The sequence below is a fragment of the Haliotis rubra genome, unplaced genomic scaffold, assembly GCF_003918875.1.
Source record: "Haliotis rubra isolate DU_JTF1 unplaced genomic scaffold, ASM391887v1 Scf720, whole genome shotgun sequence".
In the NCBI taxonomy this organism is placed as follows: domain Eukaryota; kingdom Metazoa; phylum Mollusca; class Gastropoda; order Lepetellida; family Haliotidae; genus Haliotis; species Haliotis rubra.
This window is the reverse complement of record NW_025767436.1, coordinates 113,579-141,180: the sequence shown is the minus strand read 5'-3', so window position 1 is coordinate 141,180 and position 27,602 is coordinate 113,579. Positions and strand designations below refer to the sequence as shown.

The window sequence follows — 27,602 nt, the reverse complement described above, 5'->3', positions numbered from 1 at the left end:
AGTTCTGATCTGCATCTTCACTGGTTCTTGCCAAGCTGAAATGCCATGATTAAAATGGAATAATGTCCAAAACAGCATTTTACTTAACTCACTCACATAACAAGATTTTTTAAAACTCTTTTTTCAGTATGACTGCTACTATGTTGGAACACCGCCTGCTAAGGAAATCACTTTCAGAAATCTTAATGACAACATCAACAAGGACTTTCTGGAAAACATGTGCAAAACATTTGGGAAGATTGAAGAATGCAAAATCTACTACCATCCCAAGACGAAGAAGCACATGGGCATTGGCAAGGTGATGTACCCCCATAGAAACTTGTTATGTAGGGACCGTTCATAATTTATGGGGGTTGGGGTGTGTGTTTGTGTGTGGGTGTGTGTGATGATTTTAAGGGGGCATCACCCATTTTGTTCTTGGGAGCTGCGGGGGTCAGCAATTTTGTACACACATACTAGGGGGGTCAGCAACTTTGTACATAAAAATATGCTTAGAAATTATGGGAAGGGGAGGGAGGTAATTGGTTTTGTACATGACATGGGGGTATTTTTGTACATAAAGTTTAGGGGGTCATTCACATTGTACATGCTTCTCCATAAAAATCATCGTCGCCCCTAGCCATAAATTATGAACGGTCCCTTAAGGCTCAAAAAGGGTTTTAGGTAGCATGGACCTAATATGGAGGGTCGTAGATTGTTGATAGACTTAATTAGTTTGATAATGTTTAACACAGATGATGTTTTTATTTCTAATGTAGTAGTATACACAATAGGGCTACGGGACCAGGTTTCCCGGACTCTTTTAAAAATTGAGCCCTTGAGGAGTCCCTAATCCCTGAGCCCCATTGTGTATACTACTACTGAGGTTCATGCAAAACGACTTTTTGTCGTAATTAAGTCGTAATTAATCTAATGAAGTCATTGAGAGTGTTCCCAATGCCGTTTTGCTATATCGTAACCATCTGCCGAGATGCATGCACAATTTCACGAAAATCGGTCAAATAGTTTAGGAAATAATCACTTTTTAGTGAGCATGGGGTCGGTCTGGCGAAAGGCTAACAATCCAACGATTGTCGTACTTGTTATATATTATCAAGGCGAGAGGTGTTTTTAGCTAAATGAAACGCAGATCTCAGAAGTCATCACCTCGCTACCGTCTCGGGGGTTGCTTTGAGCGAGTGTGTGTGTCTCTCGGCTCGGCTATAAAGATGATGCATGACCGGCTGACTAGTGAGGCTACAGATGTCTGAAAGTGAATGAAACGCATCTCTCGGCAGTTCCTCCCGGGTTGTCGTCTCGGTATCACCGAGCGAGCGCTTTGGGCGAGTTGCAGTGTGTGGCTCGACTCGGCTTGTACAGCCGACTGGCTGGCTGGCAACATTATGTTGATTTCCACTAAATCATACCGCATCTCTCGGCAGTTCCCCCGGGTCGACTCGCTGCCGTCTCGGTAGCATTGAGCGAGCGCTGTTGGCGAGTCACAGTGTGTGTGTCTCTGCTCGGCTATTTACTTACAGCTCACTGAGTTGGCTGGCCAGCTGGCTACGTTATGTTGATGTCTGCGAAACAGTTTATTGTGAATCTCCTATGATTTGTTTGGTTTTCATAATGAAGGCTTGTTGGGCCTGTTGCCTCCCTTGTTCTATGAATTTTTTTCTTGTCTTTTCAAATGACGGCGTTTTACGAGACTTGGTCCAAATCTCTTGTTTCATTCTGTGATGTTTTGCGATTTCTGATAGCACCAAACGAGACTTCTTCAGAGATTTTAGAGTCGGTGAGCTCGGTGGAAATATGATCGTCTATCATGTTTAACTTCACTTCGACTAGAATGCCAATTTCGTCGTGTTTCAATGCTTTACGTTGCAGTCTGCGAGATATGAACTTAAGGGTCAATCCCATCAACCCTGCCACTCTGGCTGTTATTCCGATGTCTAGCATCACAGGTGCGGCCACGATGGTGAATAATAACCCGATACTTGCTAGGCCTAATCCCATGCTGACTGAAACCAGAGCGTTGTCAACACCGTCCACGGAATTGATGGCCCTGTGATATTTTTTCTGTAATGTCGACCGCGTATCGCGTTCACGTTCTAGTTGTTGTTTGATCTCGCATATCTGTTGCAAACAAAACCTGTCTACGGTTTCCAGTGTTTTTAATACTTCATCCAGGACTGGGTACAGTCCCATCCTGTGTGTGTATATATATATTGTTTATAAAATAATATTTAATTTGTTTTCTTTTAATATCCGATCGATGTATTTGAGGCTGATAAGGTTTAGATTATCGTACACGTAAATATTCGAGACATGAATCAAAATTTTTTCTATCGAGGCTTATTAAGGGTGTTGATCCCGGACGATACGACACCGTTGGAGTGAAAGACGCAAGAAGGATCCCGTTTTCGTAATTTTGGAGATGTAACCATTGTTTTAAAGGTATGTGGGGTGAGGTGATGGTCATGTTGATCAACCAGTCTGGCTGTTTGAAGTCTGCTAGTGACACCCGCTTATATATGTTGTCTTTTAAGTGCAGGACGTACAAGGTGTTTCCTCGCCGGACAGATCGAATCCCAGCGTGTCCCCGAGAATGGCTAGCGTTACGTTGGGATGATGGTTGTTCATCGGTTGTTTTATACAAAATTACAAAATGGTTTTTAATTGGTTATCGGATAATTCCTTGGACGTGCACTTTAAACCCATGAGATGTATGTTGCCTAGTAGGAACATTTTTGTGAGTGATATCGTGTCTTCCACGGTCACGGTGACTCCCTGCAGACTGGTGTAGGCGTTAACGTTCACCTGCACGTAAACTTGGTATTGTTGTTGTTTGGCCCAGCGGAGTTTGATCCCTTTAACAATTTCGACGACGTCAAGCGCCGATTGCTGTTCGCTTGGGTAGACTTGGATGTACAGTGTGGATTTCAGTGGCAGATTTTCCAGGACGTCTACCACGCTGTTGAATTCCGACACCATCTGCAATCCCACGTTTTGCGTCCCAGGTTTGCTCGACAGCATGTGGGCTACTCTTTGCCTCACCGTGCCGACGATCACGCTGCGTCTTTGCGTAGGGACGTAAGCCACGAGAAGCGCTCCGTTGTTCACGACTTTTGTCAGGTAGTGATCTTGAGTGATGTTGAGATTCCAGTCGATTTGGGATGGCACTAATACCAATTTGTTATCATTGTTGAAGATGAGAGTGAACTGCATGTTTCTGGAGACTGCTGTGGTCTCGGAAGTCGTCCAGGTGGAACAGCCTGCCGCGGAACGCTGGGGTTATCGTCCATTCGTCCTCGTCGCTGCGGATCAGGTCGTATCGCGTGTTGTTGACCGCTCCTTCGGTATTGACGAAAACGCCTAGGTCGTTGTTCTTACCACCACAAGCGGCAGTAGAGGGTGGCAGTTCGACACATTTGTAAATGTTGTTTTTTAGTTGCAAGGTGTACAGTTTGCCGTCGACTCCAGGTTCGTCGAATTCGAGTGTGTCCCCCGAGGTCGTAGTTCGCTATGTTGGCGCATTTTCTAACACGTGTTCCTGGACCTTGAGACTCTGTCATTGTCGTATGTGCAGCGTCGCGCTGAGATACCCTATACTTACGGGATCGTGTTTAATGTCTAAAACCGATATTTTCAATCCGTGATGTTGACTCGGATTAATTTCTTGACTACCGCGACAAAAACGATTCGGTTTTGCCGTCGTTGTACTTTTTTCACCGGCACGGATCTCAGCAGTGTGGAAGGTCGTTCGCGCTCAGCTGATCGAGATGAATGCACAGTTCGCGATACGGAACGAGGTCAGGTAATTTCGTGCCCGTTCCTGGTGGTTTCCAGTTGTATGTTGTTCGATGTAAACCCGAGCGTTTTAGCCAACGGCTGACTGAGTCTCAAGTCGTTTTTGTACATATTTATTCTAAAAGTGATAATATAAGTGCTACTGATCTCACTCAACTGAGTATTGTGGTCGATGCAAAGGATGGTATACAATTCATAATTCGGTTCATCGACATGTTTACAAATTACGGGTTTTAATAACCCGATGCTTGGTTTAACAACCCGATGCAGTTCTGGCAGAATCATTTCAATTTCGTCGTGTGGTGTGCGACGACCGGGTGGAACGACGATTACATGGCTTTCAACGACAACAAGGATTACAGTGTTTGGAGGTTTGAGCAGGGACCCGTGGACGATTGGAAAATACTCATGCTGGACACTTCGAAAGGGTTTACTCGTGCCAGAGTCATCAGATTGAACGATTCGATTCGAACGGGCGCTCAGGCGCAAACACGCTCAGGCATCGTGGGTCGTGAGAGATGGCTTATGATGCGCAGAAACAGTCAGGAAACAGGATGAAACGCACAGAAACAGGATGTCATTGCTAGACTGGTCGAAACTGAGTACCATCGAACGCTATCAAAACGTGCTGGAATACGCCCGGTCGAAAGTCGACTACTTGTTCGGGGGCGAAACTGTACATGGCTCTGTGCGATATGCGACTGAAGGTGAACAGAGTGGTGGGCTACAGCAATGAAATTGTCATCGCGACCGGTGATCAAAAGTTGGGTTTGAACCAGGAGGTCAATAACGCGAGTCGAAACGTGTCGCAGTACGAAACGGGCATTGTGGCACCCACACCGGAAGAAGTAGCACCACCACGCCAACAACAATATTGGTCACGTACTCGAAATCCTCTTAGGGAACTTCGGGGTCTAGACAAAGCCTTGAAAAACGTGCGGGGAGAACTCATGAACAACATGGGTAAACTGAACATGAAACGATGGATCTCCAATCGATGGAGTCACCACACGCGTATCGAATAATTGAACGCTTACTCACACATGCGTTCATATATCATGGAGAAAATTTATTACACACCACGCGAGGGTACTGGACGCCATCCTGAAACTCACCAAAGCTGCTCGCGTCTCGGAAGAGAAAACCAAAGCCTGGCTATAAAAACAAGCCATCTGGCAAGTCGACCTGCCGGCGCCTCGATACAGCCCGAGAAGAAAATTCGATATTTCAACGCCGAATCACGTCCACCATGCCGACAACCTGTTTCTCCCTCACGACAGGGTGAGGCGCAAAACCTACAAGTACGCCCTGACCGTCGACGTCACCAGTCGCTACATGGAAGCCGAACCGTTGACGACCAAACATTCGAACGAAGTCACCAAAGCCTTTGAACACATATACAAATACAGTCGCTTGACCTGGCCTGCCGTATTGCAAGTCGATCCCGGACGCGAGTTCATGGGAGCCGTGTGGTAGCTGCTGGCCAAGCACGACGTCCAGGTGAGATGAGGTATAGCGGGAGCTCACCGTAGCCAAGCCATCGTTGAGAGATTCAATCGCACCCTAGCCGAACGCCTATTCTCGCACCAATACTCACAGGATTTAATCGATCCTGGAAACAGAAACACGGAATGGGTTGTACGCTTGCCACGAGTGGTGGATGTCATCAACAACTAAGTCACAAGACTCGTGGGCAAAAGACCCGTCGAAGCCATCGAAATGAAATCAGTCGAATCATCACCAGCGGCTGCATGTCGCGATAAAACAGAGATAACATTACCGGACAGGGTCAGCGTTAGGTACTTGTACCAGCCCGGGAGAATACGAGGGAGACAGCAGAAAACGCGCCACCGCTATGGTCCATGAAAACGTCCAACGTAGACCTTGTCGACATCAAAGACAGCGAACGAAACTTGTACTACTTGAAAGACGGACCGCCGAGAGTATTCGTCAGAGAGGAGTTGATGATCGTACCTCACGACACAGTCCCTTACTCATCACCCACCGTGTGATGATAGTTTCTCGTCATGATTTTTTATCAGTCTTGCCAAGCCGAGAGACACACACGCACTGCGACTTGTCCGCCCACAGCGCTCTGAGGAGCAACCACCCCTGAGGCGACCTGAGCCTTTTTCCCATGCTCACTTAAAAGTCAATATTTCAGAAACTAATTGACTGGTTTTCATCAAATGTTGCATGCACCTCAGTAGTAGTATACACAATGGGGCTACGGGATTAGGGACTTCCCAAGGGCTCAATTTTTAAGTTGAGCCCTTAGGGGGTACCTGGTCCCGTAGCCCCATTATGTATACTACTAATGATGTAATGTGTTTTTGTTGGTAGGACAAAATAGGTTTGGCAATAACATGAGAAACTTCAGAGTGCTGAATTTAGGTTTCTTGCTGTGATAAAAATCTTTGGATTGCAATTGTAACAGATGGTTGGAGCTGCTCACTCATCAATACCATGTTATGTGATTACATGTGAACAATACATTTGCCTATTTCAGGTCTGTTGATAACATACTTGTGAACAGTGTGATTCGCTATTTCAGGTCATGTTCACATCTTCCAAAGCAGCTCGCATGTGTGCCGAGAAGCTGAACCAGACATCTCAGATGGGCAACATCATCACTGTTGTCATAGATACCATGGGTGGGTGACAGTTTCTGCACAGACATGTCATGACGAAAGCCAAGTGTCTTGAATAATTATTTAACTTTGAAGGAAGCGACTTTAGTATTCCTGCACACATCTAAATAATGATAGTTATTTGGTAGTCTATCAAAAATATATAAGATAAGTAAATGGATTCAGGGGAGACAATCCTATGGGATTTTTGTTCATATGCACACATCCCCTGCCATGATATCAGCGGAATATTGCTAAAAGTGTCGTAAAACTAAACTCACTCTCATATGTACACAGGTCCTGAATTTAGTCGAGAGTTGGCATTAAGCTTTTTCACTTGCCCTTTACCATGATCACAAACACTGTTAAAAATATGAGGTGGGCATAGTTATTGCTAAACCCATCACTTATTAAACACAAGGGAGATAACTTGATATTCAATGGACAAAGTACTTCTTGTTTCAAGAAATCTGTTCTTTCTTAAAGGTTGCCTCAATTAGTTTTTTGAGAGGTTGCATATCCGACATGACACCAGTTATTGGGCTGGTTGTTGACCTCCCTGCGTAGATAATCTTTAGCCTTTGGTAGGGGCAGTTGGGTAGCCTTGTGGTTAAGGCATTCGCTAGTCACTCCGAAAACCCAGGTTCTATTCCCCACATGGATACAATGTGTGAAGCCCATTTCTGGTGTCCCCCGCTGTGATATTGCTGGAATATTGCTAAAAACAGCTTAAAACTAAACTCACTCACTCACTGAGCCTTTGGTCTGATTTTTGTCACTTTCTGTCCAGTCTGTATTATTTGTCCTTATATTGCTGAAATCAAATAAAAATTACATGAAGAGCCCAATTTCAAGTAGTTGCTTGTGTAGACTAGTACACACTGTTCATTTATTGTTTCCTTTCAGGTCGAGAGCGATCACGGATCATTGAAGAGATGCTGGCCGAACCCAAGCAACGTCTGGATAAGCAGATGAGTCATGGTCATAAGCCCATCCGAAATGACTTCCCAAAGAAGCATGAAGCATATGACCCAGGTGATAATGAGTTCCCTCCAAGACACCCACCTCCACCATCTTTTGACCATCTGCTGTTCAGTGAAGGTGGACATTCTTGTCCTAAGTCGGATGTCAGTTTCTCCAGCCATTCAGACCTTGGTTATGGCTCCGGCACGTCTTCAGTCAACTATGGTGATGCTTATAACCACACGCCTTTCCCAACTGGGAACAAGTATGACATGCAGCACTTCAATGTTCCACAGACTGGGGACTTCAACTATGGCATTCAGCCTCCATTTGGTAACCATCATCCTCCAGCTCATCCACCAGCTCATCCTCCAGCTCATCCACCAGCTCATCCACCAGCTCATCCACCAGCTCATCCTCCAGCTCATCCTCCAGGTCTTCCTCCAGGTCATCCTCCAGTTCAGGATGGATTTGCAGGCATCCCTCATTTTGATCCAACTCGACCTCCCCCTCCTTTGCATACAGTCCAGCCACCGATTCAGGAGGAACCATTCCATTCACACAGTTCAACAGATTACCACGATAAGAACAGCAGGGGCTGGGGAAAGCCAAGGGGGGAGGATAAAAAGTGGGAGAGGGAAAAAGATAGGGATCGTGATCGCGATCGCGATAAAAACAGAGACTGGAAACGAGACAGGGACCGTGATCATAGAGACCGCGATCGGGAATCGTGACCGAGACAGAGATAGGGATCATCATAGAGGGCGTGATAGGGATCGAGATCGGCATAGGGACTATGATAGGGAGTATGAGAGAGACCATGATCGAGATTATGAGAGGGAGAGAGACCACGATAGAAGGAGCAAGGGTAGGGACAGAGAGGAAAAGAAACCAAAGGAAAGAATAGAAAAACCAGTAAGACCAAAGACACCCGAGGCTGAAGAGGAGCCGAGAACAATGAGTCTGGACTCTCGCATCCAGAAACTCCTTACAGGGTTTGTTGACGAGGAGCCTCCACCAGAACCAGCTAAGACTAAGAAAAGTGACCTATCTCCAGTTAGTGACCGCAGCTGGGATCCTTCCTCTGGTACTCCTGGTGCATCAACACAAGACACAAACTCATGGGCCACACCAAGCCATCACACCCCAGGGGATAACGCTTGGTCAACACCTCACTCGCATCAGCAAACCCCTGTAGAAGGATCATGGCCGAAACCGGGCGCTCACCAAGAGACATGGCCGTTGGGAAATCACAACGTCAGGAATAATGACACCCAAGGAAAGTTCCCAGCTTCGCAAGAAGTCAAAACAGAACCTCCAAAACAAGCTTCTCCTGCGGGAGAGACAAGTGACATGGAGGTTGATGATGATGACGACAAAATGTCTCTGTCCTCCATCAGCAGTGGCGAACAGAAGCTTGAAATCAACCCACAAACGAACTCTACTCAGGCCCAGCAAGGGTCGTCCTCATCTTACATGCAACCACCATCCACATTGTCATCATTCAACCCAACAGCATCTATGTATGGTCAGGGGCTGACTAACATCAATCAGTGGCCTGGTTTTGCCTCCTACCCACCCCATGCTAACAACATGTTTAATCCAACATACAATCAGAACTACTGTGGTTATCAGAACGGTGTGAGTGGCACTTCAGACTTTATGGAAAGTGCCGACAAGCTGCCGGTTGATGAGACCATGTTTGCCAAGGTGCTCAATAGTTTTGTGAAGGAACTCAAAGAGGTGATGCAAAAAGACTTGTGTAAAAAGATGGTTGTCAGCTCAGCGTTTAAGTCCTTTGAAACGTGGTGGGACAAGGAAACAGAGAAAACAAAGGTGAGGAATTTCAGTTCTACTTCTAGAGTTAATTGTTGAAAGTTCTAATCTTACAGAGTATGGAAAAAATTTCTATTATCATTCTGAACATGAGCAAGCTTTTACACTAAGGCACGTCTGAACGGCATTGTCTATCAAATTGCTGGTCCGGTCTACTGTTCATGATATCTGGCTAGGGTGCCTGGTCGTGTAGATATTTAATGAACACTGTTTCAAATCACAGACTTGTTTATTTTTGTTTTCTATCATAATGAGTATTATAGAGACTGTTCAGGAGCAGGTACAGCTTTTTGGGTGTGCAGATCATTTTAACCTGTTTCAATGGTCATTTAATAATCTTTCAGAACAAAAGTGGGGAGGCACACCCCTGCAAACCCCCTCTGGATCCGCCTATGCTAAGTGTAAAAGACTCTAAAAGCTACTCTTTAATGATAAACGTTCTTCATAAACATCTAAAATCAAGATATACGGTTTTCATAATGGCCAATATTTACAGACCGCCGCCATATAGCTGGAATATTGCTGAGTTCGGCGTAAGACTAAACTCGCTCGCTCGCTCGCTCGCTCACTCGCTCACTCACTCACTCACTCACTCACTCACTCACTCACTCACTCACTCACTCACTCACTCACTCACTCACTCACTCACTCACTCATAATGGCCAAAAGACAACAACAATCATCACATGGTTTTGTGTTTAATTAGTTTGTTTTTCAAGTATGCACTATAAACCTGCTGATGACAGAAATAACCTTGTTTTGTTTTCCAACAGTACGGTCTAGTAGACATTAGGTACCCAGGTCTAGTAAGACCCACCAGTCCACTGGTCTAGTAGTAAATAATATTAATGTCGAACCCTTATGAGGTCACCTGGTATGAACTATTTTAAATACTGCCCATGTAATTACACTGTCTACTTGATCTACTTGTCATCAACTCAAAACATTTCTTTTCTCATCTAGTGATTGAACTGTAACTTGTCAAGCACCACTGAGCAGCTGCACATAGCTGGAAATAGGGGCTATACAAAGCAATTATTATTATCTGTAGGCAGTTAGTTGTCTGATGTTTTCAGTTAGTTAAAGTGGAGGTTAGTGCAATTCACTCAAATCCATATTTTCTTTTCCAGCCGACAAAATCTTTACCAAGCGTTGAAAAGACAGTTAAGCCAACACCAACTCCAGCACCTACAACAAATCAGAATGCTATGAGTTCAACGATCGCCTCACTGTTTGAGTCCAAACCGTCTTGGTCTCGAGACGGAGGTTTGGATAGTGGTTTTGGTGGTTTCAATCGCAGCTTCGTAGCGGAGGGCTTCTGGGTATTCGAGGAGGAATGCCCAAGATGCCATCATTCAAGGTCAGTATTTCTTTCTGCTTGCCACAGGAATTAGTTTTGCACAAAACTGGAGAGGCCTGATATTGCTTGTATCTGGTCAGTGTCTGGATATGTCCGGGATGGTGGTGTAGCCTTGTGGTTAAGGAGTTCACTCATCATGCTGAACACCCAAGTTCTTGGGTGGGGGGGATACTGGTTAAAAGCGTTCGATTAACATGCTGAAAACCTGGGTTCGATTCCGCACATGGGCACAGTGTGTGAAACCCATTTCTGGTGTCCCTCGCTGTGATGATGTTGGAATACTGCCAAATGCGACTTAAAACCAAACTCACTCACTCACTGACTAACTGGATCTGCTGATCATATTAGTGCAAACTCCAATATTAGAATTAAAACTTTCATGTTGTTGTACCTTTAGCTGATGATAATTGATAGCAGATGTTAGGACTTTTTAGAGGGGGCTTGTGTTTCACTGAGAAGTTGAAAAAGTCAGAAGTAGAGGTTCCAGAAGGCTTTAATGCTTTGTTTTAATACTACTGCATTAAATGTAATGCTATAACATCACTGCATTATCATGTACTATTGCAGTTTTGTAAGCACAGGACCGCCTCCGTGGTGTAGTGGTTAGAGCGTCTGCCTGGAGAGCGGAAGGTCGCGGGTTCGATCCCAGACCGCGTCATACCAAAAGACATTAAAATATGGTACTTGTTGGTCCCTGCCTGGCCCTCGGCATTAATGGGTACAACAAGGACTGGTCGGCTCGGAGTCAGTATAATGTGTCTGAGTGGGGTATTCATGCTTCACTGCGGCATGGTATCTCAGTGGGCTAGCACTATAAAATCAGCTTAAGTCTGGGCTAGTACAAGCAGCCGCACATACACATACACACACATGCACGTCGTCATATGAGCGTAATATTCTCAAGCACAATGTTAAACCCAATTTCACCTCACCATGTAAGCACAGAAAGTGAATCTTTTTGGACCATTGAAACTAGTTCATTTATATAACCTGCATGTTACATTTACATAAACTTCAGAGTGTCCTTTTTATATTTTTCAGTTGATCCTTTTAGTTTCAAACAAACTGATCACCTTTCATTATATTGGCAAGACAGTACATGGCTTAAGTGAACGTGCAGTGTTCTGGATTTGACATTATTTTAAATCACATATGCCACTTGTGGACATTTCCCAGTTATTGTGATCAGCCAGAACATGTGTTGTTTTTTCCCTAGGACTTCCAAAATGAATTCTTGAGACACAAAGAGACAGATGCTTCGTGATTTATCTTACCTCACACATAAATGTCGCATTCTGATTGGCTGAGCGCTCTTCTATTATTTTCAGTGTACCCTGCTTACAAGCGAGTAACATTTCAATGTACCCCGCTGTCAGTGGCAACTCATTTGGTACTTCGTGGTAGTAATTCTTTATCTCAAATAACATTGAATCACATATGATGTACGGAAATTACCGATGTTTTGCGAATGCAAATCGATGGAAAGGGAGATAACTCTAATCTGTTTTCTTGTCAGCAAAAATCTAGCAATGGCTACAAAAAGATTTGTACCCGTGCTTGAAACAATTCAAAATTAACATAAAGGTGTTCGGTAAGATAAATACGTTGTTCACTGGTCCCTCGGGGGCCCATGAGTTGATGTACCCTCTTGACCAATGAACAACTTGTAATGTAAAATATGATTCTATCTCTGCAGAAAAAGTTCCGTCCTCCATCTCCTCCACCAGAAGAAGGCCATACCTCAAAACATGAAGAGGAAGAGGCGTGGTCAGGTAACATGTCATCGATAAACAGGCTGTGCTTTGTTGTGAAGTTAGTCGTGTCAGTTATGTAAAGGTCAACTTGAACATTTGCAATCAATTTTACCTTCTGTTGTTCGTGTGTTTTTTCAAGTAAACTCATCTCATGCCAACTTTTATTGGTTAATGTTTAAGGGGAGATAACTTTTTCCTCACTGGATTATCTCCCTTTCATGTGTTGTTACTTGAATGAGTCCTGGTATTGTTGTCGCCATATTTTCCTGATTGGTGTCAAGAACAAAAACCTGTGAGTTATTTTATGTTGGTACGCTGTAGTAAAGGAAGTATGATATGTATCTAGATGGAGAGGCAAGTCGGTCTCCAACTCGTTTGTCGAGGAAACCAGTGGTCAGTGAGAGTGAGGAAGAATCAGATGAGGAGGCAGACAAGACTCAATCTGGAGGTAAATTAACTTAACCATTCATTCATTCATTCATTCATTCATTCATTCATTCATTCATTCATTCATTCATTCTCAAACCATTCTGACTTGGCTAGGGGAGATAACTATGAATAGTGCTAAATGATCGTCAGTATGGTTCTGTGTCGCCTGTGTTGTAAGTTATGCCAAAAATATGTTATGGCTCAATGTACATAGAAACACTAGGAATTCGATACATTTTCTTTGGAGATGTTTACAAGAAATAGGGACTGTGAGGTAGCCTTGTGGTTAAACTGTTTACTCTTCACGCCGATGACACTGACATTGTGTGTGACCATACTAATTTTAGTGCTATACGTATACATGCATGTATGATGTGCACATGTTTAACTATACATACCTGTACTGACCTTTGGTGGGGGGATAGTGGTTAAAGTGTTTGATCAACATGCCGAAGACTTGGGTTCGATTCCCCGACATGGGTACAATGTGTGACACCAATTTCTGGTGTCCCCGCCATAATATTCCTGGAATGTTCCTAAAAGTAGCTTAAAACTAAACTCACTCACTCATTTACATAAAATAGTTGTGTCATTTTAAAGAAAGGATTTGATCGTCTCATGACTATTTCAGATGAAGACGAAGATGAAGAAGAAAGTGGGGAGAGCAGTGAGGAGGACGACAGCGATGAGGAGGAAGATGAAGACAGTGAAGACGATGAGGAAGAGGAGAGTGAAAGTGATGAAGAGGAGGTTGATATTGAGACAGAGTCAGATATTGACCTCCTCAGGAAAGACAAGTAAGTTTGTTTGTATTGGACATAAATAACTAAATTGATTTTCTAATCTTAACAGTTCCAGTGTATTGAAGACATTTCAGGCAGTATCTAATTATAACTGACAGTACATTTGATATGTGAATTACATAAGTAAAACTTTTTTGCGTCATTAAAACATTATAAATAAAGCACAGCAATTGATCATGCAGAGTTGCTCCCCCTGCTCAATCTTTGTATACATGGGTTTCAACATTCTCTTCCCACAGAGGTTACTTGTCATATCTTCCTACGAACTTCTACTATGGCCCTTTCATGGTGCGAGTATTCAGGATTCGTGATTGGTTGCAATCAGATTTAGTTGTGCAATCAGCGACGTTGTTTCAAAAGTGATCATTCGCAAGGCCTCGGTAATTCCCGTATGCTTCGGGGAAAACTAGATCGAACCTCTTCCCCTGCGCGATGTGCAAACATTTCTTCTAGACAGAACTCAAGTCGTGTAATGGCCGATCAATGGCGACTCCATCACCTCTCGTTGACAACGGACAAGCTAGCCATTAAATGTCTTGTGTGTCACATCAACACAAGTCCCCGGCAGAGGAGGGATATTTGTGGCCCCATATTGCTTGCATTAGTCAAGTTGGATCGAAGTCGAAGTAAAACATGTTCTGATTGGATAGAAAGAAGGGAGATAATTCGTGTTGCGATATTTTGCTGCTAGGGGATTTTACGAGAACCTGGAAATATGGCCGCATTAGAACAGAGGTTCGTAGGAAGATATGACAAGTAACCTCTGTGGGAAGAGAGTGGTGTTTGAAGTGCATTAGCGTTTCCATGATTACAATACAGAAAATGTTGTGTTTACTTTTTTGAGTGACATTTAGAAGTTTTTGTGATGAACAAGGTAGTTCTGTGGATGTACAACTTCTTCATCACAATATAATCGATCTCAATCTTCCCACATTTGTACAATATGTTAAACCCATTTATGGCGTCCCCCCGACATGATATTGATAGAATATTGCTAAAAGCGGTGTAAAACTAAAGTCACTTCCTCATTCTCTCATCTAGTCAAAATATTACTCAATGCAACATCAAACTAGAAACAAACAATTGATAATAATGTGTATATTCTTTGTGAAACCCTCAGGCCTTCTGTAAGCAGTTCTGAAGAGGCAGAGCTGAAACCAAAGGAAGACACTCGGCCTTTGTCCCCGATCAGGGAAGAAAAGGAAGATGAAGAGAAGGAAGAAGGAGAAGTTAGTGATCAGGAGGACGAGGAAGAAACGATGGAAGTCACAGAACCTCAAGAGAAACCAACTGCAACGGTTGCCAAGGAGGAAGAGAAAGTGTCAGAGGTCAGACCCTCTTCGCCTCCACATCCTCCTTCTCCAAAGAAGGCACCACCTCCTCTGCCTGTAACAAAGCCATCCAAGCCATCAGCAGAGTCCCCTGAGCTAGCCAAGCTAATTCAGAAGACATTGAGTCCCGATTCCAAGGTGCTAGAGGGGAAGAATGATGAGGCTGAAAAGGAGGAAGATATTCCTCCTCCAGTCGGCAATGAGGAGACGCTCTCACTTCCTCGATCCGAGGATGATGGGGATCGCCGTCCTTATATCAATCCTGCTATTGCAGAACATGACTATTTTGCTGCTCCTCCAACTCAGGCAGATGAAGCAGATTCAGATGCTACAGCCTCGGCTGATGAGGAATCTGCCGGTCTGTCCCGGGAGGTGTGGATGGACCACAGTTACTGTCTCCCCCCAGCCAAGTTTGAATTGCCTGAGACAGATGTGTCAGACTATAGAGAAAGTGATGAAAGGACTAGTGCTGTGTCTAAAGTGTCAAAGGTTAAAGACAAAAGTGTGTTGGATGTCAGTGAATCCGACATCTCGTCCGATTCGCCGACAAAAAAGAAAGGAAAACAAAAAGAGCCCAAAAAGCGTCCAAAAAAGAAAGATGCTTTGGCAGACATTACAGCAACCCTCAACAGTCGAGGGAGTCGTGAATTATCCAGTATTTTACCACCTCCTAAACCTAAAGTGTCATTTAGCCCAAGGTCTTATGAAGACGAAAGGCAAAAGTTTTTTGAAATGTATCATAATGGTATGGATGAAGAAGATATTCAGTATTTAAAACGGACATATGAAGATCTGATGTCATCCGATGACCCCATGTTTTACTGGATTAATGACATTTTGTGGGTGGATCATCCTGTCACTAATATTCCGGATCCATCTCCATCAAAGAAACGGCGGAAAATGGATGAAGCACAATACAAGACAAAAATATCAGGTGAGTAAGGTATCATGGTGATATCAAATATCTAAACAGGAATGACATTGATGTATTTCAACCTGTAACATATGTTATATTTGGGATTACACTTTCTTAGTAAAGTACAGATTCTTGTATCTTTTGTGGGGTTGAGTCCCATCCGGGATTTGAACCCACACCCTCAGAGTCAGTCACCTAATAGCCAGCACAAAGTCTGTTGCCTAACCCACTCAGCCAGCGTAACTTTAAACCTGCCATGAAGCCCATTTTCCTGCCCGACGTAAATATTAGTAAAATTCACATATTGGAATTGATAGCTTATGTTAACCCATTCAACACCGTAGGCCGGAAAACTGGCTAAGACATCACGAGTCCCCAGGTATATATTTTTGAGGCCCTAACTAACGTATGATTCTTTTATCAAATCTATCACTTTTCACAATGTCTGAAAACACTTATTAAATTTCAAATGACCATTTATTATCGACAGGATTAGGATTATAACTATTTTTCACAATGTTATTGAAAAAAACAATTCTCGGACATATGCTACAGCAATGGGTCCTCAGCAAAGTTGTCAATGAGCAAAGTAACGATGTTTCGAGAAAATAATTAATCAAACTGAAAAATAATATCAACAACAGTACTAGAAGAAAAAGGTACGGGATATTATGACATGTTACAAATGGAAAAAATCACCGCATTTTTCGCTTCCCTTGTGGTTTATCTGGACATTATAAATGTTTAAGCTTTCATTTTCATTAAAAATTAACTTATTTAAGTTGTAGTAAGATTATTTAAATAATATGATCAAAAATATATTTCATATTTATAAACAGTAGGATTAGACCTTTCAAATGGTGTATGATATGTAGTAGCAATAATGTTTTACAAGCTGATATTTTCCTTGATAAACATAGGCTCCATCTATGACCTCAGAGTCTCTGGGAACTCAGTGTCATGGCAGTAAAAGCCTCTGGTTGACTGGTGTTGAAAGAATTAATATTGTTGGAAGAAATGTTATCAATTTCATACACTGTTACAGAGGTAACTGGTATTTCCATGGTGGGTCCAATAGTAAAGAAGAGTCTTTAATGCTAACTTTCCCAATTTTCCATTGAATTCAGAGTTAAAAAATGTATAACATGTTTTGGCTTCTTTTAAACAAATAGTTTTTGTGAGGGACCAATTTGAAACACATTGATAGATTTCCCCTATTTGCTTGCCAAGGTCAATTCAAGATATAACCGTGAATAGTTATGAATAGGAAGACTTTCGAAGTTGTACAAACTGCACTGGTGTCATGTCTGTTTTTTGACTCGGGAATATGCGGTCAGTGGTTAAGAGGCAACTAATGGGATCGGATGGTCAGGCTGGCTGACTTGGTTGACACATGTCATTGTATACCAATTGCGTAGAACATGCTCATGTTGTTGATCACTAGATTGTCTGGTCCAGACTCGATTGTTTACAGACCGCCGCTATATAGCTGGAATATTGCTGAGTGGGGCATAAAACTAAACTCACTCACTCAGTGGACCAGAGGGTCTGTTACCAAATATGTTTCAAACAGACAGTTGTAACAACCCTACTTTATGAGGCAGCTATGTTTAATATGTATTGACGCATTCTTGAATATTCTGCTGATCAACTGCAAAAACAATAGCCCTTGCTTGATATTATGACGTATGTTTCATGCATGCAGTGGTTTGGGAATGTTCGTATTCATCACCTCTAAGACATGTACTGGTTTCTCAGTCATCAGTGTACAGCAAACAACTAGTTTCTGATAAACTCCAAAATCAAAACAAATTGTGACAAATATTGCCATAATCTCTATGGTTTAAGTAAAATCTGCACTCTCTTATGGTTTAAATTAAAATCTTCACATACCTTCCTACACCTAATGTTTCCCTTTATAATTAATTGACAAAACCATACTTTTCATGCTATAAATTGTGTAAAAGAGAAAAAATCCCTAACTATCCAGCCTGTTTAAAACTGATATTATCAGAACCATAACATGTGGTTTCAGGGTTCTAGTATGTAGAAAATAGGGTGTACAGTCACTCACTGGCGACCATACATATCGCAATATGTATCGCAGTACAATACTTGTATCTCAGAACATGGCAATTCAATTTATTTGCCAATACAAGGCTAAGCTCTAACATCAATGCTAGAGGTGTGACGATACAGAAATTTCACAATACGATACGTATCGCGATATCTTAGAATGATACGATGCGTATCACGATATGCTATTTTTAGTTATTTTCTCTAAAAAAGTGTAATTTTTCCTTATCCTGACTCATGTATTATTGCTTGTCTCCTTCCTTTCCCGAACGTTAGTGGAACACTTGTATCTCCTTTTTGAAGCTCTAATCAATGCTTCACTGTTTGAAGTGATACAGTTTCTCTGTCAACAAAGTCCTAACATGAATGCGGTTTGTTACATGGAGTATTTGGGTTTCACGTTAGATGTTATGCTGACATTGATGTGTCTTGGTATGAAATAATGTGTGCCGTTGGCATTTTCTACAGCCGGACTCAAATACCAGTCATTTGTAAATTTTACCGCTCAAGTGATCACGCTTTTTTGTTGTACGCGAGACCTTACACCCTAACAACCAATCAGAAATGTAGAGGGTATTGCAATGTGTCAGTGCTGCTATTTTTAGCCAGTTTTTTTCCAAGACTGCTATTTTTTATTTGACACCTCGTTGTCATTGTGGAAACGTAATCTTTTTCGAGGAGAAATAAAATTGACAGAGGTAATTAGAAAACTGATTTTAAAATTTGCCGGATACGATGACCGACAGCCTTTGTTATTACCTGACATTCTAACTTTGTACCTGTCAAAATATGGTATACAATAGATAACGGAAACACTGGTACTGCTGGGGTTTCACCATCCGTGAAGATCCAGGTTAGCATTGGTTTTCAGCAACCCATGCTTGTCATAAGGGACGTTTAACAGAATCGGGTGGTCAGGCTCGCTGGCTTGTTTGGCACATGTCATTGGTTCCCAATTGCGCAGATCGATGCTCATGCTGTTGATCACTGGATTGTCTGGTCCAGACTCGATTATTTACAGACCGCCGCCATATAGCTGGAATATAGCTGATTGCGGCGTAAAACTTAACTCACTTACTCACTGGGGTTTCACTGTCATCTATGTCATTACAGTGATGTGTGCCTTTGTATGAAGTCCTGATGTTTTACACTTTCAACTTTGCACTAGTCCTTGGTATAATGCTTGGAACTTCACATGTCTTAATATCTATCTGTTTCATGTATCCAGGCTGTGCAAGGACAGATGGTTACTATAAGCTGTCGATGGAGGAGAAGGCTCAGTATCTGTTGCATGGTCCTAATGCCAAGATGCAGCAGAAGGTAGCAGAGAACATCAACCAGACACTGGTGAGTAATGGTCACAGACACACTATTACAAGGGGACCGCCATGGAGATACCACGGGGTATTTTTCCCTATGAACTGGTCCCTAGCACTCAATGTTGGTCGTTAGGGACCATTCATAATTTATCGCCAGGGTTTGGGGGTGGGGGTGATGATGATGTAAAGCGGGGGTGATGATGATGTAAAGCAGGGGTGATGATGTAAAGCGGGGGTGATGATGTAAAGCGGGGGTGATGATGTAAAGCGGGGGTGATGATGATGTAAAGCGGGGGTGATGATGATGTAAAGCAGGGGTGATGATGTAAAGCGGGGGTGATGATGTAAAGCGGGGGTTGATGATGTAAAGTGGGGGTGATGATGTAAAGCAGGGGTGATGATGATGTAAAGCGGGGGTGATGATGTAAAGTGGGGTCGATGATGATGTAAAGCGGGGGTGATGATGTAAAGCGGGGGTGATGATGTAAAGTGGGGATCACCCATTTTGTTCTAGGGAGGTAGGGGGTGTCATTAATTTTGTACACATGTACTATAGGGGTCAGATATTTTGTACATATGAATATAAAAAAATATGCTTAAAATTGTGGGAAGGGCGAATCATTGATTTTGTACATGATGTGCGGGTTGGGGGTGGGGTGTCACTTTGTGCATAAATTTTATAGGGTGCATTTGCATTGTTAATGCTTCTCCATAAAAGTCATCATCGCCCCCTGTAGCCATAAATTATGAATGGTCCCTTAGATGAGAATTAAGGGATCGGTGTCAGACTAGGTTGATGACATACAACTCTACCCTGAACATATGAATTGTTCTTCACATTATCAATCACTGGATTGTTTGGTCCAGGCTAACTTCTTTATAGGCCACCATCATAGCTGCGATATTGCTGAATATGGTAAGCAAAACCTTGGTGGTGCTATTTAGGAGATACTGTCAGTTCCAAATGAATGGTCCTGGTAATGTGAAATGTGAAAATACATTGTGTTTATCAACATTGTGAAAGATGAACATCATTTCCTAAGTAAGCCATCTTTACATGAGCTCTTACTGGTGAAACAGACATGACACAATTGATGATGGTATGGTGTCATGACACAATGTGTTTCAATGAGAAATATATTCAAGTTTTTATCATTTTCATGAGAACTAATATTTATCTGGAGTGGTATTTATTTCTCAAAGCCAAATGTGACATTTTTGTCAAATTTGGGATTGGCAAAACTAAAGACAAGTATCAACATGATCAAGAAAGTATCCATACACTGTCAATATTCTGAAAGGTTCCCTTGATCCAATCTGTTTATTTATCTGAATTCAACAGACTTCCCTCTCAATTTTAAACTAGTACCAGGTACTGGGGTCACCTAGTCTCTCTCTATATACTGGTAAATGCCGTAATATTGAATGTGATCTTACAACCTCTATTATTATTACCTCTCACAAGCTGGCTCTTACCCATTTGAATGCAGGCTGAACAGGCTAAGAAGAACATGGTGTCTTCCCGTGAAGCTCGGAGTGAAAACAGAAGGTTACAAACAGCTCTCTCTGATTTCTCCGACCAGATGGGAATGTCTGACCTGTTTAAATTTAACCAACTTAAGGTTTGTACTCAAATTGTCCTTAGCTTTTGTTGAGTAGTACATGTTGTTGTGCATGTTGTATTTTATTGAAGTTTCAGTTGAGTAAGACAGTAAAGTTCTAATCTTGCTGGAACCCATTTCATGTTTCCCAAGTGCAGAATGAACCTGTAACTAAAAAGAAACCTGAATGAGTTTCAGACAATTGTAGATGCAGATTTTATGCTTTAGAGTCTTTCACTTCAAGGGGGGCGGGTGGGTAGCCTTGGGGTTGAAGTGTTGGCTTGTCGCACCGAAGATCCGAGTTCGAATCCCCACATGGGTGCAATGTTGGCTTGTATCTGTGATACTTTGGTCATTTGTCTGTCCTTGGACGACAGGTTTTATATGCTATGATTTATGTACAGTAAAATACCTGTATAACGAACTCCAAGGGAAATTAATTCGTTATATCCGTAGTTCCCTATTCATGAAATTCCATGGAAAGAACAATAAAGACATACTGTTCAGTACGATACATTCCTACTCAGTTCATTCATTCATTCATACAGCAGTTACATTCGTTTCACTACAAAATCTGTGATCTTACTTTGTCCACGCATGGTCGACTGCACACGTGCTACAGCCTCATCCAGTCGGCAAGTGAATCAAATGAAGACATATCAGTTGTCTTCTGCGAAACTAGAAAGTTCTTCAATGTTTGAAGCGCTATATTGGCATTAGCAAACGAAGGAGGGACCTGGTCTGTTTCATCACTGTTCATGTCATGTCATGTTTTTGAGGTAACCAGGCAGCTGAGAAGTTAACCAATCACTGACGAGGTCAGGGTTGACTGATGAACTTTAACTGTGTGATCATTTAGCAGTGATACTTTGCCACTCGCCTGGATTATTTGCATAAGCGGCAAGTGTTGCATCCCACAATTGACATTCAACTTATAGGTCAGATTTCAAAGTGAGCACCGCTAATTGACACCGATTGAGTTTGCTTAGTTCGTTATTCACACCGTTAATTAATGTTCACTGAGATGTCTGGGGACTGCAAATCAGTTCGCTATACACTGATTTCAAAGTGAGCACCGCTAATTGCTAGTGACACTGATTGAGTTCGCTCAGTTCGTTATTCACACCGTTAATTAGTATTAACTGGGACTCCCGGGGATTGCAAATCAGTTCGCTATAGCCATTAAGTTCGTTATAGAGAATTTGTTATTCACGACTTTTTCATACGATAATATACAGAGGTTTATTGGGGACTTCTAAAACAGTTCGCTATAGCCGTCAGTTCGTGTTCAGTATGATGCAATATGTATTGCAATACTGGAATCATGTTTGCAATAAATTTTAATACTGGAATCATGTTTGCAATAAATTTTAGTACAGAAGTCAGATTAATCTTTAATGACTTTATCACTTATGGATTTCTTCCCTCTTCAAACTGACATCCATTATGCAACTAAATTGCTGTTCCCAGTTTCCTTACACCAAACATACTGTAATAACAGGCAGAGATGTCCCATAGTATCCCATCCTTTTCCCTCATATGAGGTGTTAATCACTTAACTATTTCTTCCAGTTCGGAAAGAAGCACCTGAGGTTTGCAAAGAGCTCCATTCACGACTGGGGACTGTTTGCTCTGGAGCCTATCGCAGCAGATGAAATGGTCATCGAATATGTGGGTCAGGTGGTTCGTCAGTCGATGGCTGACCTACGTGAGAAACAGTATGAGAACATTGGTATTGGCAGCAGCTACCTGTTCCGTGTTGATGGTGAGACCATCATTGATGCGACCAAGTGCGGCAACCTTGCTAGATTCATCAATCACAGCTGCAATGTAAGTAATTTTCGCATATACATGATAATAATAATAATGCTGCTAATTTTTGCTCCTAGAATCCCACTCGATGCTGCTCTCTGGCATTTCATTATTACCATGACGGAATTGTACTTTCAAAGCTGCTACTAAGCGCTTCGCGCGACCATATAGGTCCGTACATCTGGACCCATTTGAACAGCTGGGTGGACTGAGTGCTATGTGGACGAAGTGCCTTGCCCAGGGACACAACACAGTATGAGACCCAGGTCACAAATATTGGTGTCTCCACCGGGATTCGAACCCGAGCCTTTGGCGTGAGAAGCCAGCATGCTAACCACTACACCACTGCTACATTACCCTGATTTGCCTGGACATTTCCATGCAACCGTCATATAATTTTAATATTGCAGAGTGCAGTGTTAAATGGAATTACCAAACCACGTTGATATCAGAACTTCAAAATGTTTGATAGTCATTTCTTAGAAGTTGATGGATAGTAGGTTGACAGAATTTAAGGACAGCTTCTATATTGTATTGTTATGGTAACATGTCTGTAGTAGTAATAGGATCTACACTGATACAACACCACAACTACTCTTCAGTGTCTTTATCCATAAACTGTGATCACTTTGATGTGCTTGTGGATTTCAAAAATACATGTGCTTGTGGATTTCACGAAATTACTTGTTACGTGATGTTAAAATACATGCAACTCTCACTCACTCAGTCTCACTCTCACTCACTCACTCACTCACTCACTCACTCACTCACTCACTCACTCACTCACTCACTCACTCACTCACTCACTCATAGATTCAGTTGAATCTATTGAATAACTGAAACCATCCTAGCTGCATTACAATAACCTGTATTTCATGATATCAAGACCAAATAACTATAAACCTATTTTTGTTTTCATTTCAGCCCAACTGCTATGCAAAGATCATCACAGTAGATACTCAAAAGAAAATTGTTATCTATTCCAAAAGAGACATTGACGTCAATGAGGAAATCACATATGACTACAAATTTCCCATTGAGGATGAGAAAATTCCCTGTCTCTGTGGCGCTGTTGGCTGTAGGGGCACTCTCAACTGATGGAACAGCCTGGTATACTGGGATGTGTTCAAAAGGTGGAACAACCTTATATCGAAATGACTGATCTGTGATATGGCATATGCCGGGGTTTGACCAAAACTGAAAACACGGCTTCTCATGTTGGCCTGCCCCATGTGCTAAAAGGGTCCTTGTGTCCCATGTGCTTTGATTGTCTCTCAGCTGTGCTTCAAGGGTCAACCTTCTGTGTGTGATGACAGAGCAACAGGTAGTGCAAGGTCAAGGTCAAGGTCAGATATACAGAAGGCCTCCAGAGCTGGCCAATGGACAAGATACAATACAGTCAGCTCTCTCGGAATGGTGTATGTGTGAAAGAAGAAGATTGGAACTCAAGTTCTCATGAATCCTGTTATAAATGTTGTGCGGGAAGCATCAAAACTTATGGTCAAAGTTCAAGGTCAGGGTAGCATTTCAAATGGCATCAACATTACATGAAGTCAAAAGCTGCTCCGGTCAGTCAAGATTGTGCATCAACAGGCATGGTTACCATGGTGATGGGGCTCTACCAATGACAAGACCTTGTGTTCAGTTGGTAACCATGGTAACTACAACAATTGTAGTGATGGTGTCCTGCAACTTCGAAACGTCAATGCATTTTGAGACTTTTGACTTGAAATTCATAAAGCATTTCATTTACAATTCCATTACTTTATATCCAAAACATCCACATTGCAGATACAGAGTTGATTCACAGAATGTATATCATGACCAATATCTCTTGTTCAAAAGTAAGATGGTTCCAAGGTTGAAACATTAAACGTCATGGCAACTATGTTCAAAACTAAGGAAGTTTCATTCTGTACGATTTGATTCTATCGCCCACCCAGTTTGTTAAACATTTTAGTGATGACAAGGACTCCTTAATTTCAATTTTTATTTTCTTGGCGAAAGTAATTTGAAACGAACTTTTTATTCAAACATCATGCGTGGAATGTTGAATTCTTCATAGCTTGGTGAAAGAAAAACATTCTAACCATTCTCATATTTTAGCACTTAAACCTTGTAGTTTTGATATCATCGTTGCAATCCAATACAGATATCAAGTACTGCCTAAGATGCTAGGGTAATTATATAATCATATTCATAGCATAGTCTAGTCAACCTTCAACACAATCATCCATGCCTTCATTGTCATGACATTTCCTATCTTCTCCTTAGTCTTTGTAACTCATCCACTGATAGGCATTTGATCTGTAATTAATGAGATTGGATTGTTATGCTTTCGAGACTGTTTCATGCATGTCATCATATCCCAATTGCCTTGATTGATGATCCTGATGCCTGTCACTAAATTGTCAGGTCCAGATTTGAATATGTACTGACAGCTATCACAGCTTGGATAGTGCTGAGTATGGCATTAAACAACAAACAACAAATGCACAAACAAAATGAATGGTATGTATAGTCTGTTTGCAGTGAAAACGTACCGATGAATTTCACTTTAAACAAAAAAGTCTTGTCTAGGGTTAACAGTAACAGGTTTGAACTAGCAGACCAAGAAAATACTGGTTGAGGGAATCTTTCATATTGTTAGAGTCTACCATTAAATCTAGTCCCCTTAATCAGCTGCCTGGCAAAAGAAAGATTACAATTGAAAAATGGATTTGACCGAGCACTTATCAAAATCTTACTTATCTGTTAAGGTCCAAAAGATAACTGATACTCATATCAAATATAAATGGAAAATATCAATTTCTACTACTATAATGTAGAATACCAGTATTTATAATGTACCTTCCCAGGCTTCATATCCTGCTCAGAGCGCACAAATATAATCTGATTATTATTATCCTGGATAACCCAAGTGGCCTGTGAGTTACATGATTTTCTCCCACCGGGTACCCATTTTCTGCTGGGTGAACAGAAGCAATTTTGAACAAACTCACATGCCTTGCATGAGATCACGTGTATCAGATATGCTTTGTTGTGGGGCAGGACTGAAGTCCTAGAAACTCTCAGGAGTCAAGGTCGGTGGGGTAGCTTATAACTTAGTGGTTAAGGCATTTGCTCGTCACACCTAGGACCCAGGTTTTATTCCCCACATGGGCACAATGTGTGAAGCCCATTTCTGGTGTCCCCCGCTGTGATATTGCTGGAATATTGCTAAAAGCAACGTAAACCTAAACTCACTCACTCTCAGGAGTCAAGGTGCCAAACTCAGTCACCCATCAAAGGACTCTCCGTGCCCAACCTTGCTTAACTTCAACTGATTTGTAACCTGAGCACTGTGCACAGGACCACACAGAACCACACTACTACCATAAAAAATAGACACACTTGTAACTCAAAGGTAATTGTATATTGTTCAAAATGTGTATGATATCAAGTGTTATTAATATGAGTAATTGGGTGTTTTGTTTCAAATTTTTGTTTGACTATTGTTATAAAACTGAACAATGAATTCTAGGTGTGCTGTGAATTGGTTACTGATGAAGTCACATCTCTGGCATTGTTGTTGCCTCTTCTTCAGCTGCTGTCATCCTTCAAAAGTGCTACTCAAATTGTTGGTGATTGTTATATGTATGATACGTGTGTAACTTATTTCTGTAACCATGCTAAAGAATCCAGTGAGAAAAAGTAACATTTTATAAGAACCACATAAAAATGCCTGTTTTGTGGAACATGTGGAATTGAATAAATATAGTTCTGGACATGTAGTTATCAAAGCTATGAGATGCAGGGTGCAGTGCATCTCTATGTGGTCCTGGCGTTTCAAAACATCTTCAATCTTAGAGGGCGGTGGGGTAGCCTAGTGGGTAAAGCGTTGGCTTGTCAAGCCGAAGACCCGTGTTCGATTCCCCTCATGGGTACAATATGTGAAGCCCATTTCTGGTGTCCCCTGCCGTGATGTTGCTGGAATATTGCTAAGAGCGGCGTAAAACCAAACTCACTCACTCATCAATCTTAGAACACAGTTCAGCAATTACCGAATCGCTGGTTAAACTCGTTTCGTTCTCTTCCGACATTTGATGTCTGCTCATGGGAATGTACTGACACACTAGCGACTCTTCACGTGATTACAGTTCTTTGGGATAATTAGGGTCTGATGGGGTATAAGTGGTAACTTCATCGTTACATTTTATGTATATCTGAAAATTGATGCACTTTGTAATTGTGTATTCTTTTCTGATTATTCATTTAGGTTTTGCATATTCAGTAGAACAGAAAAGTCTGCTACAGGCAAAGCATGGAATTAGTGCATTAGCCATTTTCTTCCAGTTGTTGTGATTTTTTTTTGTCTCTAGGTTCATTGCACCAGTTTTCTTTAGAATATTTTCTGAGATCACTGCCACAAATAACAGTAGTTACTGAGGGAGACATTTTGCCCTATGGTTGGAAGCATTGTGTTTTCTTGTGCAGTTACTTCCCTTTGTCATGCCAGTATCCGCTTGAATCATCCTGTTTATAATCCTTTGTCAGTGCTATAACCTTGGTCTTGGATTTCACAGGTATGGCATCTGTCTACAACCAAATTGTGATGTAACATAAATAATTTTCAAAGTCTTCAGCAACTCATGCTTGTTGTAAGAGGCATACATGGGGTTGTCAAGCTTGCTGACTTTGTTGATAGTAATAGTATCCAACTGGGGCGGTAGGGTAGCCTAGTGGTTAAAGCGTTGGCTCGTCACGCCGAAGACCGGGTTCGAATCCCCACATGGGTACATTGTGTGAAGCCCATTTCGGGTGTCCCCTCCGTGATGTTGCTGCAATATTGCTAAAAGCGGCGTAAAACCAAACTCAGTCAGTCAGTCAGTATCCAACTGTGTAAATTGATGACCATGGTATAAATCTCTGTATTGTATGGTCCAGACTTCATTATTAACATACTGCCATCATATAGCTGGAATATAGCTGAGTGCAGCATTA

At 42.0% G+C, this 27,602-nt stretch overlaps 1 protein-coding gene across 1 annotated transcript in view; it reads left to right on the top strand.

Annotated features, from left to right (window-relative positions):
* The window catches only part of LOC124259439 (histone-lysine N-methyltransferase SETD1A-like), a 29,276-nt gene extending 3,547 nt beyond the window's left edge, over nucleotides 1-25,729 (top strand). The window contains 14 exon segments of the mRNA XM_046693581.1: nucleotides 128-298; nucleotides 6,344-6,443; nucleotides 7,326-7,774; nucleotides 7,776-9,218; nucleotides 10,349-10,519; nucleotides 10,522-10,578; nucleotides 12,275-12,350; nucleotides 12,679-12,780; nucleotides 13,393-13,558; nucleotides 14,685-15,829; nucleotides 19,116-19,234; nucleotides 20,697-20,828; nucleotides 22,380-22,637; nucleotides 23,544-25,729. Of these exon segments, the coding sequence (XP_046549537.1) occupies nucleotides 128-298; nucleotides 6,344-6,443; nucleotides 7,326-7,774; nucleotides 7,776-9,218; nucleotides 10,349-10,519; nucleotides 10,522-10,578; nucleotides 12,275-12,350; nucleotides 12,679-12,780; nucleotides 13,393-13,558; nucleotides 14,685-15,829; nucleotides 19,116-19,234; nucleotides 20,697-20,828; nucleotides 22,380-22,637; nucleotides 23,544-23,717 (4,563 nt within the window). The 3' untranslated portion in view covers nucleotides 23,718-25,729.
* Nucleotides 25,730-27,602: the final 1,873 nt, after the last annotated feature.